The 21,371-nt window shown below is 40.2% G+C and overlaps 1 protein-coding gene across 1 annotated transcript in view; it reads left to right on the forward strand.

The window, feature by feature from the left end:
- Nucleotides 1-21,371, forward strand: part of KIF18A (kinesin family member 18A) — an 83,076-nt gene that overhangs the window by 6,102 nt on the left and 55,603 nt on the right. Inside the window, exons 3-6 of the mRNA XM_063438579.1 lie at nt 8,109-8,266; nt 9,152-9,256; nt 10,378-10,488; nt 11,476-11,673. Coding sequence (XP_063294649.1) covers nt 8,109-8,266; nt 9,152-9,256; nt 10,378-10,488; nt 11,476-11,673 — 572 coding nt within the window. The remainder of the gene's footprint in view (nt 1-8,108; nt 8,267-9,151; nt 9,257-10,377; nt 10,489-11,475; nt 11,674-21,371) is intronic.

Raw genomic sequence — 21,371 nt, forward strand, 5'->3', positions numbered from 1 at the left:
AAACCGATAATCGGTCGATCCCTAGTTTATTATACAAGTAATACCTTCTCTGCCTCACCAAAAAAACTTTAAAATAAAATGTCATATGTAATTTTGCTAGCAATACAATTAATCATTATTGACTACAATACTATTATCCAAATATTGCCATATCCTATCATCGACAATTGTGTTTTGTATAGCAAGGTCCCCATGGTGTAAGTTATAACATTCAATTGCAATATAATATGCACTAACGAGATACTATAGGCACCATAACCACTACAGCTGTAAAGCCTCAGCAGTGCAACCGCTGCCTTTTCTGAGAAAAGACTGTAAGACTGTGTTTACAGAGAGGGAAAAAAGTATTTGATCCCCTGCTGATTTTGAACGTTTGCTCACTGACAAAGAAATGATCAGTCTATAATTTTAATGGTAGGTGTATTTTAACAGTTAGAGACAGAATTAAAAAAAGTAATAATCCAGAAAAACGCATATCAAAAAACGTATGAATTGATTTGCATGTCAATGAGTGAAATAAGTAATTGGCTGCTTTGACTTAGTACTTGGTGGCAAAACCCTTGTTGGCAATCACAGAGGTCAGACGTTTCTTGTAGTTGGCCACCAGGTTTGCAAACATCTCAGGAGGGATTTTGTCCCACTCCTCTTTGCAGATCCTCTCCAAGTCATTAAGGTTTCGAGGCTGGCCTTTTGGCAACTCGAACCTTCAGCTCCCTCCACAGATTTTCTTTTTTTCCCTCACTGTATGTGACTGCCTTAATCCACCTCTAGTGGCTGTCATTCAGACGTCCACTATAGGGACTTCCTAAGTTCGGTCCTGCAAAGATTGCAGAACTGTAATTCAGGGTCTCCACACTTTGCATGGAGACACCTGAATGCTCCCCATTGACTCAGTGCATCTCTATAAGGAAATGATTAGCACAGCATGGTAGTAATCTAGCTTCCCAATGCGTCTCTATATTAGTAAGTTGTTTTTAGATGTATTCCCAGTGTTAAAAATGAACAATTAAGGGCATGCATGTTTTATTTGTTGGTATATCTACTAAATAGTGATTTAGTATTGCAGTATGTGTGTGTATATCTTTTTCTATAGGGTACTCTTATTTGTAAGGTTGGGGTTAAACTCTAGGTCATATACATGGGCATCAGTTTACTATATGACTAAAATGTTGCCTGTTTGTTCTGGTTAAATCTTGAGCCTCAATTAAAGCAACAGGACTTTGTAATTGCCATCACACCAATCAGCGATTAACCACACTTAAACAACACTCAAGATTTCAAGCTCCAATGTCTGGATTTGGTTGGTGATCATCTGGAAGTCCTGATGTGTTTGCTGGTGTTCTCTCAGAGCTCTTGTTCCCCGAGGACTTACTTTTGGCCAGCCTACACCAACTTGATGTTTCCAGTGAGGCTTGCAAAGCATCTGTTTATCAGAGATATTGTATTGTTAGTGGCTGGTGCAAATGAAAGATAAAGTGTCATGTCATCCTAATCCACACAGCAATGATGGCTTTTGACACGCCGTCTGATGCCTCCAGCGGCCGTGTGTTTTAAAAATATAGCATAGTCATTAAAATAGATCCTTCTGGTATTCTGTAATTTCAGAAGAAGAGTTGTCCCTTCCAAGTTTACTTTCTATTTAATTATTCTAGGTTTATTTACCTACCCCCCCACACACATTTTTTTTTTATATAAATCCATTATATGTATAAATGGTTACATAAAAAAACTGGAAATCTGCTCGTATGATCACAATGCTGCTTCCACTGATAAGAAGCGAGTTTGCACGGAGGTCCATATAGCAACGTACAATTCATGTGACTGCTGGGTTTGCCATGGAACACACTGGGGTATCTATTTGTTATAAATGCTCTGGCATTCAAAAAGTTGCATCAAATGGGGGGTCACTGATTACTAGGCCGATTCTCTTGTGTAACTTTATGATTATGAAAGCAGTACATGTGTGACTAATACATTTGTGCTCAAAAGTTTGCATACCCTTGGAGAACTGCTAATATATGTACCATTTTTAAAGAAAATTCGAGTGAGCAGGCAGTACACATTTCTTTTTATTTCTTCTGGGATTCATATTCATCTGTAGATCAAAACAGAATGGCACAATCATAAAACAAAATATGGCAACAAAGGAAAAAAATTAAATGACCCCTATTCAAACGTAATAGCTGTTTGAGGCCCCTAATTCTTGCAGGTGGTATAAGCTGCCCATTCGTAAAAATGCCTCTAGGTCATGCAGTATCTTTGGTTGTCTTACATGAACCGCACGTTTTGAGATCAACCCAGAGTGGCTCGATGATATTAAGGTCAGGAGACTGTGATGGCCACTCCAGAACCTTCACCTTTTTCTACTGTAACTACTGGAGGGTCAACTTGTCCTTGTACTTAGGGTCATTGTCAGGCTGGAAAGTCAAAGAGCGTCCCATGCGCACCCTTCATGCAGAAGAATGGAAATTGTCTGCCAGTATTTTCTGATAACATGCTGCATTCATCTTGCCATCAATTTTCACAAGATGCCCCGTGCCTTTAGAGCTCACACACCTCCAAAACATCAGTGAGCCACCACCATGCTTCACAGTGGGGATGGTAGTCTTTTCACTATAGGCCTTGTTGACCCCTCTCCAAACATAGCGCCTATCGTTGTGACCATACATCTCTATTTTTGTCTCGTCACTCCAAATTACAGTGTGCCAGAAGCTGTGAGGCTTGTCAAGGTGTTGTCAGGCATATTGTAGCCTGGCTTTTTGTGGCATTGGTGCAGTAAAGGCTTCTTTCTGGCAACTCGACCATGCAGCTCATTTTTGTTCAAGTATCATCACATTGTGCTCCTTGAAATAACCAAAATAGCATTTTTCCAGAAGAGCCTGTATTTCACCTGAGGTTACCTGTGGGATTTTTCTTTGTATCCCAAACAATCCTTCTGGCAGTTGTGACTGAAATCTTTCTTGGTCTACCTGTCCTTGGCTGACTCTTGGTATCAAGAGATCCTCAACTTTGCCACTTCTTAAGTGATTGAACAGTACTGACTAGCATTTTCAAGGCTTTGTATATCTTTTTATATCCTTTTCCATCTATATAAAGTTCCATCACGTTGTTATGGAGGCCTTTTGACAGTTATTTTCTGCTCAATGCATTCACGTGAGAGCTAACAAACTCATTGACTATGTTACACCGACAATAATTGCAATTTAAAAACGCCACAGGTGTGGAAAACTAACCTTTAATTGCCATTTTAATCTGTGCGTGTCTGTAACAAGGGCATACATTCAAGGTTATGTAAACTTTTGATCAGGTTGTTTAGGTGATTTCTGTTATCATTATGATTTAAAAAGGAGCCAAACTATGTGATGATAAATGGCTTAATATGATCACAAAAAAAGTGTGTGTGTGTGTGTGTGTGTGTGTGTGTATATATATATATATATATATATGTATTTTTTTTTTTTTTTTGCATGATCAGTCATATTTTCAAAATCCATGCTAAAATTTCACATTTTCTGCTAGGGTATGCAAACGGTATATCCATGCAAGGGCAAAAAGTTTTGTGTTTTCTGGATGCTGCCCATTTAATGGCCTAAATTTGTTTTATGCATCTAATTTGTCAGCTCTGGTTACCTGATACCATCTGGGTAACAGCATTGATCCTGTGTGAGATCAGCATGTACTTTTCATTTAAATAGTACATTCTACTCGCTTGCAGTTGCGAATCCCCTTCAAGTGATGTAATTACTTGCATGTATTGTGCATTAGTAATGTGGCTGACCATGATTTATTATCTTCAGCGGAACATGCCATGGGTAGTGTGTTTTCTGTTGTATAATAAATCAGAATGCCATTTATTTTTCAGTTCTTTAAAGGTATTATTGAAAGACATGGTTTGCAATTGGATTTGTTCCAAAATAATTCGTCTGTACAGTCCAGTACTACATGGCGTTTTGTGTGAAATGCCACATAGCTCTCTAAAAACCATTGGCACGACTCAGAATTGTTTTAGTCCTCGCATCTTCTCAAAGAAAATTGTGCTTTACTGTTCCTCTAAAATCTGTGAGCCAGTTTAGGCTCCTCACTGCTGGAGCTGTGTGGAAGTAACTGGGTGAAATCCAGAGGTTTAAATGTCCAATACTACAATTTAGATTTGGGACACAGTTACTTAAAGGAACACTATAGGGTCAGAACACACACGTATTCCTGACCCTACAGTGTTAAAAATACAATCTAGTCCCCCTAATATAGTAAAACTTTTCCTTTATTCCAGTGTTCTGTTGCTGGCTCTGCCCCTGACCTGCCTGCTTGGCTGACATCACCAGAAGTGATTCTCTCAGCCAATCACAATGCTTTCCCATAGGATTGGCTGAAACTGTCAAGGAGGCATATCAGGAGCTGAGCCAGCACAAGTCAAACACAGCCCTGGCCAATCAGCATCTGCTCATAGAGCTGATTTGAATCAATGCATTTCTATGATGAAAGTTCAGAGTCTCCATGCAGAGGGTGGTGACAGTGAATGTCAGTCACACTGTGCAGCACTGACCCAGGAAGTACCACCAGTAGCCATTTGAGGAGTGGTCAGTGGAGGTATCCCTGGGCTGTAATGTAAACACTGCATTTTCTCGGAAAAATAACTGTTTACTGCAAAAAGCTTTAAGGAAATGATTCTACTCACCAGAACAATTACAATAAGCTGTAGTTGTTCTGGGGACTATAGTGTCCCTTTAAATCTTTCATTTAGAAAGACTTTAGTAGCAAGGCTATAGACTTCTCTCTTTCAAATATAATTTGGATTGCTTTTACATCACAATACTGGACATGTATAAATAAACCAAAAACGAACATACTTGGGTACGTGGATATAAGTGTGAAATGAGTTGGAAAGATTGTGAAAGATACATTTTTCTATGTGTGTTAAGATATTCTGAAGTCACGATGTAGAATTAACCAAAAGACTTCCATTTCTCAGGATAGAGACACGAGTGCACATAATACTCCAAACAAAACCTGTATAGCACATTTGTAAATACATAATCCCTCCAGCCTCCTCAGAGAAGACCAAGCTCTGGAGATTAGCATTTGTAATTCTGGATAAGTTGTTTTAGCGTGTATGTACGTTTGGCTAAGCATGAGCTGCCTTCAGAGATCTGGATCAGTGATGGCTAGCATTGGCAGTGTGTTTAGAAAAATTACATTTTCCTTGAATGAGTATCATGAGAAATACCTTAATTATTATTTTTGGTCAGATTACTGCTTTTAGACTAATGCTTTTTTGCAACTCTACTTCTTTTTATTTTTTAAAATTCATCTTTCTTTTTTTTTTTTTTTTTTTTAAACATGATAAAAAGTAGGGACTATTTTTCTCATGCGGACTGTGATCTTTGGCCAATTTTGGTAATGGGCAAAGATTAAACAAATTTAAATTTCAGTTGCTAAGCTAAGTTACCCACAATCCATCAGTCAAAACACACAGAAGGGCAAATTGCAGTCCTCATGGACAGAGGAGAACGAATTGGAGGTGTCCAAGTATTAAAGGACAACTGTCACCTCAAACTCATTTTTAATTCATCTGAAAGTTTCTTTAGATGTCAGCAGAAACTAGAATAAAAAATAGCAAAAATGTTTAAACTTAATTTCATTGTTTAGTAAATAACCCCAATTATTTGTTATTTACGTGTGTGTGTGTGTATGTATATATTTATTTCCTTAAATGTATGGTGTTAGTTTTTCTGCAAAATGTTTGGCTCCATGGAATATTTATATTTTTATTAAAGGGACACTGTAGGCGCTTCAGCAAGTTGAAGTAGTCTGGGTGCTGTGACCCTTTTGCAGTTAGTGCTGCCATGTAAAACATTGCAGTTCCAGAGAACAGACAGCCACTAGAGGGCCTCCGGAATCCAAACTGACTTTTGGTCCATTATCTGACACTGGACGTCCTCACAGACCTTCAGCGTCCGATTTTCCCCCATAGTATAGTATTATATAATATAATGCTTTTCCATTGGGGAGGTCTAATGCGCGTAACTGATGTCGGCGGGGGAGGAGCATGGGCGGAGCCTGACCCAGCGCCAAGGAACATTGCCAAGGGGACATATAAATCCTATAGTGCCAGGAAAATGACTTTGTTTTCCTCACACTATAGGATCCCTTTAATTCAATGTTTATGTGCCAAAAATAAGTTCAACCCGTCATGCTGTAGATCTTATGGCGATGTTATGGAGCATTAGCTTAAAGGAACACTACAGGGTCAGGAAAACAAACATGCCCCTCCGTCCCCCCACTTTAAAAGATAATAAAACCTACCTTATTGCCTGTGGTGCATGGGCCCGTCGGCGTCCACCTCTGATCTTTCTCATTGCTGACATCATCAGAATGTATAAATTCAGCCAATCTAGTGCTTTTCCATAGGGAAAACATTGGATTTGCTGAAATCGGCAGGAAGGTGGGTAGGGGCGGGGCCAAACGCAGATGTGGCCAATCAGCACCTCCTCATAGAGATGCATTGAATCAATGCAGCTCTATGAGGAAAGTCCAGTGTCTCCATGCAGAGGGTCAGTTACACTGTGCAGCACTGCCTCAGGAAGCACCTCCAGTAGCCATCGGAGGAGTGGCCACTGGAGGTGTCCTTCGGAGGCAATGTTTACATTAAAATGCCTGCAGGGAATGATTATACTCACCAGAACAACTACATTAAGCTGTAACTATAATTCCCTTTAATGTCAATAATATAGATATCTTTATGTTATTACATTGGTGAATTTTATTTATGTAAACAATCTTAAAGGAACATGGTGTCAGGAATACAAACATTTAGGATACCGGCCCCACTCTGATTGCATGGGAAAGCTGTTTTTACTCACATGCTGTGGCTGGCCCCACCTCCATGGCTGAGATCAATCTTGATGATCTCAGCCAATCCGATGCTTTCCCATAGAAAATCATTGGGAGGCTACTGTGCATAGGCAACAAAATGCAGCGCTGTACCAATCAACTTTTAATAGAGATTCATTGAACCAATGCATCTCTCTGGGGACGTTCAGTGATTCCATGCAGAGGGGGGAGATTCTGAATGCTAGTTGACTAAGATGTACCTTTAGTGGCAGTCTGAGTGACTAGCACGAGAGGTGTTTCTAGACAGTTTTTGGGTTGTTTTTTTCCGAACAAGCTACTTTTACAGTCCTTAGCCTGCAGGAACAGGTTATAGACACCAGAACCACTACATTAAAGGGACATGATAGACACCCAGAGCGCTTCAGCTAATTGAAGTGGTCTGGGTGCAGTGTCCCATTACCCTTAACACGGAGCATGTAATATGCTAGGGTTAACTCCTCCTCTAGTGGCTTTCTCCCAAACAGCCTCTAAAGGGGCTTTCGGGTCTTAAGCCGACTTTTGGTGCCTAAATAACACGTTATGCATGAGGACTTTCAGCGTCACTGAAATCCACATAGGAAAGCACTGAACCGCTGGACCTAGGTAAGTGACAGAAGGGGTTTTTAACCCCTTCTGCAACACAAGTTTGTTTTCCTGGCACTGTAGTTTCCTTTGAAGCTGTAGTGGTTCTGGTGACAATAGTGTCCCTTGAAAAACACAACTTTCCACTTGCTGTGAAATCATATTTTATTTATTATTACAACATGGTTGTTGTTTGAACAATTAAGTAAATTAAAATGAAATTTCTATTAGAGGATTTATTGAGATTAACATTCATATATCCATTTATTTGTGAAACAAGTAAAGCTATTAATTCATATGATTTAAAATAATTGTAAGTGCATTTTTCGTGCACAATGCTTAATTTTATAAACAAATTTCTCTTTAAACAGTGTAAGCAAAATAATTACCGTTTTTTTAAATGTCAAGTACTAAAAATGACTGCTAAAATGTGGGCCGGAAATCTAAAGAATGGTAGAACGGTCCTAATCTGCATGTTTTTAGAGGTGCTTTTTTTCCTCTGCCATACATGTAGTTATGATATATTTGTTCAGATGAAAATTGATGAAATCTGTAAAGAGAATCGTCACTTTTTTTTTTTTCCTTTGCACATCTTTATTAATGTATAAAACTGCATTACCTTTGAAGTGGGCCATTCATTATTGTCTTGTTTGTAGTTCTGGCCTACGGAGCCACAGGAGCTGGGAAGACGCACACGATGCTTGGCACTGCTGGTCAGCCTGGAGTCATGTACCTTACAATGATGGATTTGTACAATCGGATTGAAATTGTGAAAGAAGAAAAGCTGTGTGATGTTGCTCTTTCCTACCTAGAGGTTTGTTACTCACAAAATCTCACGGTCTGTCTCTGAATCTGGTTTTGTTGAGTGTATGCATCTCTGTAGCTATATAACATATACCATTTTATAGGACGTACTGCCATTTCTTATAAGTGTGGGAGCACAAACCTTTTTACTTTTGTAACCCCTTTATTTGTACTTTAGTTATGACTTGGGCTATATCACAAATTGTGCCTGTCCCCTTTTGTGTGGGTCTGTATGTCGACCACATTTGACTGTTCAAGTTATGTCTTTGATGTCCAAAAAATGAGCCAGACAGAAATCTTCCCTTTATAATCGGGTCTTTTCTCCGTTCCTGTAAGAACAGCATGGATCCTCTTTATAGACATAATCCACAATAAAGCTTCCATTGGTATTTTACATCAAAATCTCTTCTTTACTATTCAATACATTTTCACTTGCGTTAGTTGAGTTTACATTTTTTTATTAGCACAAATGGCACTTTGTTACAGTGCTAAAGAAGAATGCAATACTTATCTAAAATCCTTCACAAGCTATTTTTCATTTTAAACTTTATTTTAATCTTTACTGATTAATTTTCAAAGATGTGTGTAATACGTCTGCTTCCATAAAGAATTACTGTGAACTCGTTACCGGATTTCTGAATCAATTTCCTCTGAAAGTGTACACTTTGTACATATGACGACTCTTCCATATCACTTTGTGTATGCTGGTATCAACTAATATACCAATGTATGTGGTGTCATTTAGATCACTTGTCTACCTTAATCTAATGCTGGGCTGAACACTGTCTTCTCCTTGTGTTCCAATATTCATATTTTCAGAGCAATAAGTATGTTCTGAAAATACTAAAGCAGGACTTCTAAACCTTGATTGTCACATTATTTTTCTCCCTAATAGGTGTACAATGAACAAATTCGTGATCTTCTGGCAAATTCTGGACCCTTAGCTGTACGAGAAGATGCTCAGAAAGGGGTTGTTGTGCAAGGATTAACACTGCATCAGGTAGGTTTACAAATCTTCTGGGTAATCCTCTAATTTTACAACCATCTAAAGCAGCAGCATAATTTGTCTACAAAACATCCCTGTTTCCATCAGTGTTCTATCCCATTTCCTAAAGTTCCACTCGCCTACTAGCCATTGGTAAATGTACCTACAGCTCTGGCAAGTTCACAATGTACCTCCACTGCCTGTGGATTTTTTTTTTTGTACTGTTTCAAATTAGCAGCTTATTACTAGATTTGCAGGTGATATGCCAGAAAAGACAGAGGATTGTAGAGTTCCATGCTTTCATTATAATATAAGTAGCTCTGGATTCTTAAACCCAGCTCCTCCTGTCCGTCCTCCCCGTCCCCCCAGTCACAGTGACCATGCGTGATGGCAAATGAGGTAGGCGTGCAGGAATACTAAAAACAATACAAATTTTAGTGATGTTGGGGGAATACTATAGCGTTAGAAAAATAAAACATGTATTCCTAATGCTATAGTGTAGTACTAACTGTTTGGGTTACCCCTATACACAAACCTGTTGGTTTGCCATGCTGATCTCCATCCTGCTAGCATGTCTCCCTTGCTGAGATCTTCAATCTTGATGATCTCAGCCAATCCACTGGGAATCATCGAGAGGTTACTGTGCATGCATGGCAAATAGCTGTGCTGCGCCAATCAGCATCTCCTCATAGACATGCACTGAATGAATGAGTCACTATGGGGGCATTCTGCGTCTCCATGCAGTGCGAGCGATTGCAGGACCTCATCCAGGAAGTCATTCTTGTCTGTCCAAACGACAGCTAGGAATTATTTTGAGAGGTTTTTAACTGTGTGATGTTTTGTGTAGTGACTGATTTTTAGACCAAGCTAATATCACCGTTTGTCATTTCCCAGCACCGGGACTGTTATTGTCTTTTGTATTGCAATTAGGATATATATGAAAATATCCTAAACTAGGTTTATCAAGGTGACAGATGTACTTGAATTGTCCTTTTACTTTTTCCCTCCTTGTGGAGATGAGATGTCCACATGTTATATATGAAATAAAATTCTACTGTTCCTATTTTATAGCTGATTTTGTCACAATATCACCATTTATAAATCTTCTATGTGAATTTTTAAAATTTGTTTTGCAGCCAAAGTCAGCGGAGGAAATCCTTCAGTTGCTGGATTATGGGAACAAAAATAGGAGTCAGCATCCAACAGATGTTAATGCATCCTCGTCACGATCACATGCTGTCTTACAGGTAAAAAAATTAAATAATTAAATATTGCTAATAATGTTACTGTTATGCCCTTAAAAGTAACTAGCTGTATTTGTAGACGAAGGCTACACCAATAAGATATCTTTTAAACATTTTTTGAATATCTTACTGATTAATTAGTTATGTGCAACACACTGCTTTTTTTGTCTAAAGCAGGGGTTCTCAACCCAGTCCTCAGGACCCCCTACCAGTCCAAGATTTGGGGATTACCTGGGTGTGTCTGAGGTGTTTAGAAAAAGGGGAAAAAAACACCTTAGACTCTAAGGTGTTTTTTTTGTTTTTTTTTTCTTTTTCTAAACACCTTAGACACACCCAGGTAATCCCTAAACCCTGGACTGGTAGGGGGTCCTTGAGGACAAGGTTGAGAACCCCTGGTCTAAAGTTTCACCTTCAGGGCTTTGCACCTGTTTAATGCTGCATTGAAGCTCCTAGTAATTAACTCTTATACTTTCAATATTCCGATAATTTAAAGGGACACTATAGTCACCAGATCAACTACAGCTTTATGTGGTTGTTCTGGTGTCTATGGCCTGTCCCTGCTGTCTTTTCAATGTAAACATTGCCTTTTCATTAAAAAAAGGCAGCGTTTACATTACTGCCTAGTAACACCTTTAGTGGCAGTCACCATAGAAACATGTTTTTACAGTAGTGCATCAATCTGGGTTTACTAACTACTCTATATGCTCACTTACATGTATTTAATTTCTTCAAGTGAAACCTTTTGTGTCTGGACCTAGTGTTCATGAGCGGGTCCTTAATGGAGCTTTCAGTAGGAATTTATGAAAGATGTACATATCTTACATGCCCCTGGACCACATTTAACACCATCATCCTTTGCAAGGAGTTTGTACCATGGCTCCTGCATGGAGTCTCCCTTTAATATTTTGATTTACTCTGCATATGTTTGAGGATGTTGTAAATGTCGGTAAAATGTATTAAATGTTGCCATATATTCTGTCCGTCTACCAGATTTACTTAAGGCAGCAAGACAAAACCGCAAGCATAAATCAAAATGTTCGGTTAGCCAAAATGTCTTTAATCGATTTGGCCGGTTCAGAACGAGCCAGTGCTACAAACGCCAAGGGTGCACGTTTGCGTGAAGGTACGAACATCAATCGCTCATTGTTGGCTCTTGGAAACGTCATCAATGCTCTAACAGATCCAAAGGTAAGTAGTATAAATGTTAACAATGTACTTGCCTATCTGTTGCAAGAAGTCAGTTTTTGACTCCTAAGCTAAAATATGGTCTCTCCCCCCAGCTATATTCCTCGATGAGCTGTCTAAGGATTCTGTACAAATGTATGTTTACTCGGTGGGGTTATGTAGTGGTTATAGTGCTGTGAAAGTCCCTTTCAAAAGTGTGTAGAGCCCTCTTTCCCAAGTTTTACACTTCTAAGGGGACTGATAGGTTAGCACAACTGATAATTTAAAGGGACACTAAAGTAGCCCAAATAACTAGGTTAGCACAACTGATAATTTAAAGGGACACTAAAGTAGCCCAAATAACGTTTGTTTAAAAAAGCAGTTTTAATGTACATATAATGGCCCTGCAGTCTCACTACACAATTCTCTGCTAATTAGGAGTTACATCACTTTGTTTATACAGCCCTAGCCACACCTCCCTGCATGTGACTTGCACAGCCCTCCTAAACACATCCTGTAAAGCGTCATCTAATGTTTACCCACTTCTTTATTGTAAATTCTGTTAAATTAGAATCTCTTATCTCTAGCTCTATTAATTGCTTGATAGATCCTCCTGTATGCGATTAAAGCTTAATTTACATACTAAGAGAGAATTTTTTTAAAGTAAAATAACAATGGAGAAACCATTTCAAACCATTTTTTTTTCATGCAGGCTGTGTCAGTCACAGCCAGGGAAGGTGTAACTAGGGCTGCCTGTACAGAAACACAAGTATTTTAACTCCTAAATGGCAGAGGATTGAGCAGTGAGACTTCAGGGGTGTGATCTAGACACCAAAGCTGCTTCATTAAGTTAAAGTTGTTTTGGTGCCTATATTGTCCCTTTAATCATAGGACACTCTTTGTATTTCCATTACCAGATCATGAAAAAGGCCAGGGAGACTTAGCTCCTACACTTTTTCTGCTGAAATGTAACATATTCCAGATCCTTAATAACAGTGGTCTCGGCAGGGTTTTTTTTTTTTCTTTTTTTCATCACATTTGTTATATTAAATTTGTCTAATATTCTTTGTGGATGTTGCTTCATATAATTATAAAGTCTACATAATTTCACCTAACTGTGGTTGTAACTTTTATAATAAACTTTCCCAGGTACTTGCCTGATGCATTAATAGCATTATTCAGTGGATTTGTGAAAGGTTCATTTGGAATAACACATTTTGAGGAGGTATCAGTCTGTGGGTCATATAACCGTTTATAAGAAATGGCTTCGCTGTAAACAATAACATATTGACAATGTGTTAACACTGCCAAATTGCTTGTACATGTAATCATTACAATGGTGTGTGTCTATGTATATATGTACGTACGTATGAATATATATATATATATATGTGTGTGTGTTTATATGTTTATTCCTAAATAAAAATGCCTGCATGTACTTTTTACAGTCCATGACAATCAATTCCACAATGTCTAGTGGCGTTGCACTATGCCATATTAACAGAGTCTATATTGATTTAGATGTGATTATCGGCGGCCTAGCACTATGCCATATGAACAGAGTCTACATTGATTTAGATGTGATTATTGGTGGCTTAGCACTATGCCATATGAACAGAGTCTACATTGATTTAGATGTGATTATTGGTGCCCTAGCACTATGCCATATGAACAGAATCTACATTGATTTAGATGGGATTATTGGCGGCCTAGCACTATGCCATATTAACAGAGTCTACATTGATTTAGATGGGATTATTGGCGGCTTAGCACTATGCCATATGAATAGAGTCTACATTGATTTAGATGTGATTATTGGCGCCCTAGCACTATGCCATATTAACAGTCTATATTGATTTAGATGTGATTATCGGCGGCCTAGCACTATGCCATATGAACAGAGTCTACATTTATTTAGATGTGATTATTGGCGCCCTAGCACTATGCCATATGAACAGAGTCTACATTGATTTAGATGTGATTATTGGCGCCCTAGCACTATGCCATATGAATAGAGTCTATATTGATTTAGATGCTATTATTGGCGCCCTAGCACTATGCCATATTAACAGTCTACATTGATTTAGATGTGATTATTGGCGCCCTAGCACTATGCCATATGAACAGTGTCTATATTGATTTTTTTTGATTGGGTAACTAAAATTATAGATCAGGGTGGTGCAGTAGACATTGCTTACCTAGATTTCAGTAAGGCTTTTGACACTGTTGCACATAGAAGGCTTATCAATAAACTACAATCTTTAAGTTTGGATTCCAATATTGTTGAATGGGTAAGGCAGTGGCTGAGTGACAGGCAACAGAGGGTTGTAGTCAATGGAGTATATTCGAAGCTTGGGCTTGTTACCAGTGGGGTACCTCAGGGATCTGTACTTGGACCCATTCTCTTTAATATTTTTATTAGTGATATTGCAGAAGGTCTTGATGGTAAGGTGCGTCTTTTTGCGGATGATACTAAGATATGTAACAGGGTTGATGTTCCAGGAGGGATAAGCCAAATGGAAAATGATTTAGGTAAACTAGAAAAATGGTCAGAGTTGTGGCAACTGACATTTAATGTGGATAAGTGCAAGATAATGCATCTTGGACGTCAAAACCCAAGGGCAGAGTACAGAATATTTGATAGAGTCCTAACCTCAACATCTGAGGAAAGGGATTTAGGGGTGATTATTTCTGATGACTTAAAGGTAGGCAGACAATGTAATAGAGCAGCAGGAAATGCTAGCAGAATGCTTGGTTGTATAGGGAGAGGTATTAGCAGTAGAAAGAGGGAAGTGCTCATGCCATTGTACAGAACACTGGTGAGACCTCACTTGGAGTACTGTACACAGTACTGGAGACCCTATCTTCAAAAGGATATTGATACCTTAGAGAGAGTTCAAAGAAGGGCTACTAAACTGGTTCATGGATTGCAGGATAAAACTTACCAGGAAAGGTTAAAGGATCTTAACATGTATAGCTTGGAGGAAAGACGAGACAGGGGGGATATGATAGAAACATTTAAATACATAAAGGGAATCAACACAGTAAAGGAGGAGACTATATTTAAACGAAGAAAAACTACCACAACAAGAGGACATAGTCTTAAATTAGAGGGACAAAGGTTTAAAAATATCAGGAAGTATTACTTTACTGAGAGGGTAGTGGATGCATGGAATAGCCTTCCAGCTGAAGTGGTAGAGGTTAACACAGTAAAGGAGTTTAAGCATGCGTGGGATAGGCATAAGGCTATCCTAACTATAAGATAAGCCCAGGGACTAATGAAAGTATTTAGAAAACTGGGCAGACTAGATGGGCCGAATGGTTCTTATTTGCCGTCACATTCTATGTTTCTATGTAGATGTGATTATTGGCGCCCTAGCACTATGCCATATTAACAGTCTACTAAAGTAAGTATTATCCACTTATAGATGGCTAAAGGGTTCCTGTTTAAATCTCTACACAAAAGTGTATTAAAAATGCTCTTTGATTACGTGTAGTTCACATAATTGCATTTTTATTTTGTTTTATTGCTTCTCGGGTAGCGATTAGACTGTACACCAGTAATATCATGTATTGCTAATATTTAACACAGGTTCTTAATAATATTGGATCCGCATTGCAATATGCAAATCTGGCTGTGCTTAATCTGAAATATTTTCAACTCGCGTGCCAGATGTTATTTAGTATAATGCTCAGTCAGGCTGGGAGCTGCCAAAGAGCAGGCAACACTGTGCTATGCTATACCATACAATTATCGATGCATGCAGAAGGAGACCGTAATTATTTCATTAAGTCTTCATAGATTTTTTTGTTTTGGAAACAGTAGCACTGTTTTACCTAATTGTTATACATTTATGATACTTTATCTACTTTTAAGCGTTTAGGCGGCTGTCTCGATTTATAATAATTATCTATCTTGTATTGATGATTCAAGTTGTTCATGTGTTTACGTCTTGTTTTATTATCACACCTGCTCTTTCAGATCAATGTTTATTGATGCTTTTAATCAACACTTGCATTTATGTCTTACTATAAGTTATATTAATAGTTGTGTATATACGCACAGGGTTTACAGGGAACCCTCTCACTATTAATGTTTCTACTACCGATGATCCGTGTTTTGCACAAATATATTCTGGGAGGTTATTTTGCTGCCCTGGATTTAGCCCGATTTTGTAGTCATGTCAGCAGTTGTGCAGTAGGCTTCATATTGTTACTGATACAATGTCGCAATGTTGTTTTACCCACTTTGTTGCCATTTTGTTTTTGTTTTTTTTAGTATAGTCAAAACAGAAAATATATAAATGAGAAAAGGGAAGTGTGTACACAAAACGCACGTCTCCAAATGCTTATCACAGGAAAGCATTGAATTCAAGACATGAGTTTTACTTGGTTGTTTCAAAGGAAGCGCCTGTAGTAACCATCTAGAGTTGATGCTCTAAGCCAATCCGTTGCTTTCCATTCATGAAAAAGGTATCTTTTTATGAATAGGGAGCTAGTGATTGGTTTAGAGCATGAGCTTATCGCTCTAAGCCAATCCGGGACATTCCTGCCTGGCAGCAGGCAGCGGTTCCTGAATTAGAATTCGAGAAAGTGGATGTGGACAGTTAAGGGAAGAAAGGCACTGGAGAGTCACCATAGGGGTTATTCCATTTGTGAAGGTAAGCAAGCACCAGGGGACTCCTGGCACCATAACTGCATTTTGATGAAGTTGTTATATTGCCAGAGTGTTTCTATAAGTCTATATTTTACTGCCTTTAGCAGCATGTAGCTTTTGAGTACTTGCACAGAACCAATTGTATTCTTCAGGCTCTGCCAATGCATTTTTGCACAATCTGCTTCTGATATGGTGGGCTCTGTTCAGTGCGCGCCATCCGGCTTACTAACTTGGCTTGTCTAGTATGTCTGCTACGCTGAGTAATTTTATAGCTGGCAATTCAATCTGCATGTTTCAGAAGCGTATAGCAAGTACAATCTCCTAGAGGGATTGATTTGAAATGATCTGTAAACAATATTTCTCTTGTGAGCGTTCCTTTCTGTGACTGCGGTTAGAATGCAATTTGCCTTTTTGGATGTCAAAGGGATTTCCCTTCAGTATTTGGCATAAACACAAATTTATATTTAAAACGTACCTTCCATTAAATGTGCTATTTCTCGTAGAGCATAAAGTCTTGCCTAAATATTGGGCTAACCAAATTCCCAGTAAATTTGCTACTGCAACCGTATACTGATATATATATATAGTTTTTATTGATTGCTTTTATACACTGGCATATACATAATCCTCTTTCATTTCTCCCAAGAGTAATGGTCGTTGTAAGCTCAGTCTTAGTGTTATTCACCAATATCACAATTGACGGAAATTCAAAGTGAATTTGAAAGCGGAGGCCAAAATAGCCAGTTTAGAAATATGTATTTATTTATTTACTAAATATTTTACCAGGAAGGATACATTGAGATTCCTCTCATTTTCAAGATTGTCCTGGGTCTCCAAGTCAATTAAATTTGAAATCCAGGCAATTCTCACTTAAGTGATTTAATAACCCTGCTAGTGATCAGGATTTGGTGTTAAAGCTGTTGGTGTAAGGGATATTTAAACCAGGGCTCGATAAATCTTAGGCGCCAGGTCGCCATTGCGACTAGAAATTTTGCCCTAGCACCTGGGATTTAAAGCCCTTTAGCTAACGGCAGGATGGGGGAACAATGGAGCCGGCCGGTCGCCCTGAGGAGCGTGGAGCCCTGGGGGAGTTTTGCTGTGGTCGGCTGGGGCAGTGTGCGAGGGAGCAGTGATCTTCAAGCGTCATTCCGGCCTCCGGCATCACTACAGAGGGCAGAGAGGACCCGCTTGAAGATCACAGCTCCCTCGCACAATGAGCGAGTAGCCCCACTGGACCCCAGGGAAAGTCCATTTAGCTCTCCCAAAGGTTGGCAGGCTGGGTGGATTCAAATTAAAATAGAAAATATGTGTGTGTGTGTGTCTCTCTCACTGTCGGTGTGTGTGTGTCTCTCTCACTGTCGGTGTGTGTGTGTCTCTCTCACTGTCGGTGTGTGTGTCTCTCTCTCACTGTCGGTGTGTGTGTGTCTCTCTCTCACTGTCGGTGTGTGTGTGTCTCTCTCTCACTGTCGGTGTGTGTGTGTCTCTCTCTCACTGTCGGTGTGTGTGTGTCTCTCTCTCACTGTCGGTGTGTGTGTGTCTCTCTCTCACTGTCGGTGTGTGTGTGTGTCTCTCTCTCACTGTCGGTGTGTGTGTGTGTCTCTCTCTCACTGTCGGTGTGTGTGTGTGTCTCTCTCTCACTGTCGGTGTGTGTCTCTCTCTCTCACTGTCGGTGTGTGTCTCTCTCTCTCACTGTCGGTGTGTGTCTCTCTCTCTCACTGTCGGTGTGTGTCTCTCTCTCTCACTGTCGGTGTGTGTCTCTCTCTCTCACTGTCGGTGTGTGTGTCTCTCTCTCACTGTCGGTGTGTGTGTCTCTCTCTCACTGTCGGTGTGTGTGTCTCTCTCTCACTGTCGGTGTGTGTGTCTCTCTCTCACTGTCGGTGTGTGTGTCTCTCTCTCACTGTCGGTGTGTGTGTCTCTCTCTCACTGTCGGTGTGTGTGTCTCTCTCTCACTGTCGGTGTGTGTGTCTCTCTCTCACTGTCGGTGTGTGTGTCTCTCTCTCACTGTCGGTGTGTGTGTCTCTCTCTCACTGTCGGTGTGTGTGTCTCTCTCTCACTGTCGGTGTGTGTGTGTCTCTCTCTCACTGTCGGTGTGTGTGTCTCTCTCTCACTGTCGGTGTGTGTGTCTCTCTCTCTCACTGTCGGTTTGTGTGTCTCTCTCTCTCACTGTCGGTTTGTGTGTCTCTCTCTCTCACTGTCGGTTTGTGTGTCTCTCTCTCTCACTGTCGGTGTGTGTGTCTCTCTCTCTCACTGTCGGTGTGTGTGTCTCTCTCTCACTGTCGGTGTGTGTGTGTCTCTCTCTCACTGTCGGTGTGTGTGTGTCTCTCTCTCACTGTCGGTGTGTGTGTGTCTCTCTCTCACTGTCGGTGTGTGTGTGTCTCTCTCTCACTGTCGGTGTGTGTGTGTCTCTCTCTCACTGTCGGTGTGTGTGTGTCTCTCTCTCACTGTCGGTGTGTGTGTGTCTCTCTCTCACTGTCGGTGTGTGTGTGTGTGTCTCTCTCTCACTGTCGGTGTGTGTGTGTGTGTGTCTCTCTCTCACTGTCGGTGTGTGTGTGTCTCTCTCTCACTGTCGGTGTGTGTGTGTCTCTCTCTCACTGTCGGTGTGTGTGTGTGTGTCTCTCTCTCACTGTCGGTGTGTGTGTGTGTGTCTCTCTCTCACTGTCGGTGTGTGTGTGTGTGTCTCTCACTCACTGTCGGTGTGTGTGTGTGTCTCTCTCTCACTGTCGGTGTGTGTGTGTGTCTCTCTCTCACTGTCGGTGTGTGTGTCTCTCTCTCACTGTCGGTGGGTGTGTGTGTCTCTCTCTCACTGTCGGTGTGTGTGTGTGTCTCTCTCTCACTGTCGGTGTGTGTGTGTGTCTCTCTCTCACTGTCGGTGTGTGTGTGTGTCTCTCTCTCTCACTGTCGGTGTGTGTGTGTGTCTCTCTCTCTCACTGTCGGTGTGTGTGTGTGTCTCTCTCTCTCACTGTCGGTGTGTGTGTGTGTCTCTCTCTCTCACTGTCGGTGTGTGTGTGTGTCTCTCTCTCTCACTGTCGGTGTGTGTGTGTGTCTCTCTCTCTCACTGTCGGTGTGTGTGTGTGTCTCTCTCTCTCACTGTCGGTGTGTGTGTGTGTGTCTCTCTCTCACTGTCGGTGTGTGTGTGTGTGTCTCTCTCTCACTGTCGGTGTGTGTGTGTGTCTCTCTCTCTCACTGTCGGTGTGTGTGTGTGTCTCTCTCTCACTGTCGGTGTGTGTGTGTGCGCGCGTCTGTCAGTGTGTTTCTCAGTGTTAGAGAGTGTGCCTTCTTGTGTCTGTTTAGGTACCTGCACCCCTCCGATCACAAGAGAGGTGTTTTTACTCACATTCTTTCCCACGCCATGCCAGTTTTCCACGGCTTGTCCTGCCTTTGTGGATGAGATCTTAAGATCTCCGCTAAACCAATGCTTTCCCATAGGAAAGCATTGGGAGGATATTGCGGATGTTTTTTTATATGTAACATTCAGCACTTCCATACAGAGCTTGGAGACGCTGAACAAAGGTACTGTGCATCACTGACCCAGGACTCTCTAGTGGCGTCTGAGGGACTGTCACTAGAGGTGTTTCTAGGCAGCAACGTAAAAGGCTACAGGGACAGGCTATAGGCCCCAGAACAACTACATTAAGCTGTAGAGGTTCTGGTGACTATAGTGTCCCTTTAAGAATTGTATATTTCTCGTAAGTTTAAACTTCGCTAGTTTAAAAAAAAAAACTGTCTCCTAGATTCCAAATACATTTGTCAAGCCCCGATTTAAATTATAGCTTTCATTACTCTCAGCTCTGCTAAAAATCCTTGGCATCATTACATTTGGCAATGCCAAGTGGAGTTGGACATGTATGTTGTTGTAGGGATGAAGCACTAAGCATGTTGGGGTAAGCATGTACAAGAGAAGAAAATATATTTTTGAAGGAGGAAGAACACTTTTTCTTCTTCTTCTTGTCTACTTGTCAAATACTATCTATCTCCAAGTTTGGAACATTGATTTTGAGTTCCTAGTACTCCCCTATAACAACCACCAGTACTGTATTCTGACCGATATATTCTCACTAATAAGCAAATTCCATTTTTCTTAGATCTCCAATTACTGCCAACTACCTTTTGGCAGTTCTATTTGTTTTCACAAACCCACATGCACTTATTCCACCTTTCAGGACCAATATAAAGCTATCTTCTTATTCTACTGCACAGTAAGTAAAACAGACTATTATTCATTGTAACTGGAACAATGGGTTCATGAGGACGCTACTCGAAGTAGCTTGCAATCTTGGGAGTTATTCACTAAATAGCAAGTTACCATACTATTGTAAAAGACAAAACAAAACAAAACCAGTTCAGCTGCTTTACAATTTTGTTATTATGGTTTCTATTTTTCCACCACCTGGTCGATTCTCAATTTATTGAATAATCTTGTTTAGTCAGGACATGTGATTTAGTTCCACAGAAATAAAATGTTTACTACAGGCACATATTTCGTATGAGCAAATTTAGTTCATATAAGGGTCTTCTTCCAGGCTGAAATAATGGCATCTCTGGAAACGATATAAATCACATTATTTAAATTCTTTCCCAAGAGTTGTCATTAATTCAGAGTTCCTTTAGAGATGGAGAAATCACAGGACCAGACATCACATGCTCCTAAACATTTTACTCTCAATCTACTCACGTAGTTCCTAGGTATATGTAAAAGGATTCAGACTCAGGGCAGTCGTATAGTGCACCCAGGCAGATTTACTCTGACTGCAATTCCTGTTGATTCTCTTTAGATTGACTTATCCACCAAGCTTGTAAAAGTATTTGTGGCTGTAATGTTTACCCACACATCATCATTTAGTTACATTTCCCTGTAATGCAACCTGTTAGATACTCGCAACCATTTACATACATTGACCCAGCCACACACACCACATTCACACCCTCACTGAATTATATAGAATTGAAAAGCCAGCCATTTTCACCTACCCCTAGCCACACTAATTCACAGCATATCCAAAATCCACCTTTCTGTTCACAAACTCTTCCCCCAGCTAGTCACCTACACTTACCAACCCTCTCAGTC

This window comes from Pelobates fuscus, chromosome 12 (assembly GCF_036172605.1).
Source record: "Pelobates fuscus isolate aPelFus1 chromosome 12, aPelFus1.pri, whole genome shotgun sequence".
Classification (NCBI taxonomy): Eukaryota; Metazoa; Chordata; class Amphibia; order Anura; family Pelobatidae; genus Pelobates; species Pelobates fuscus.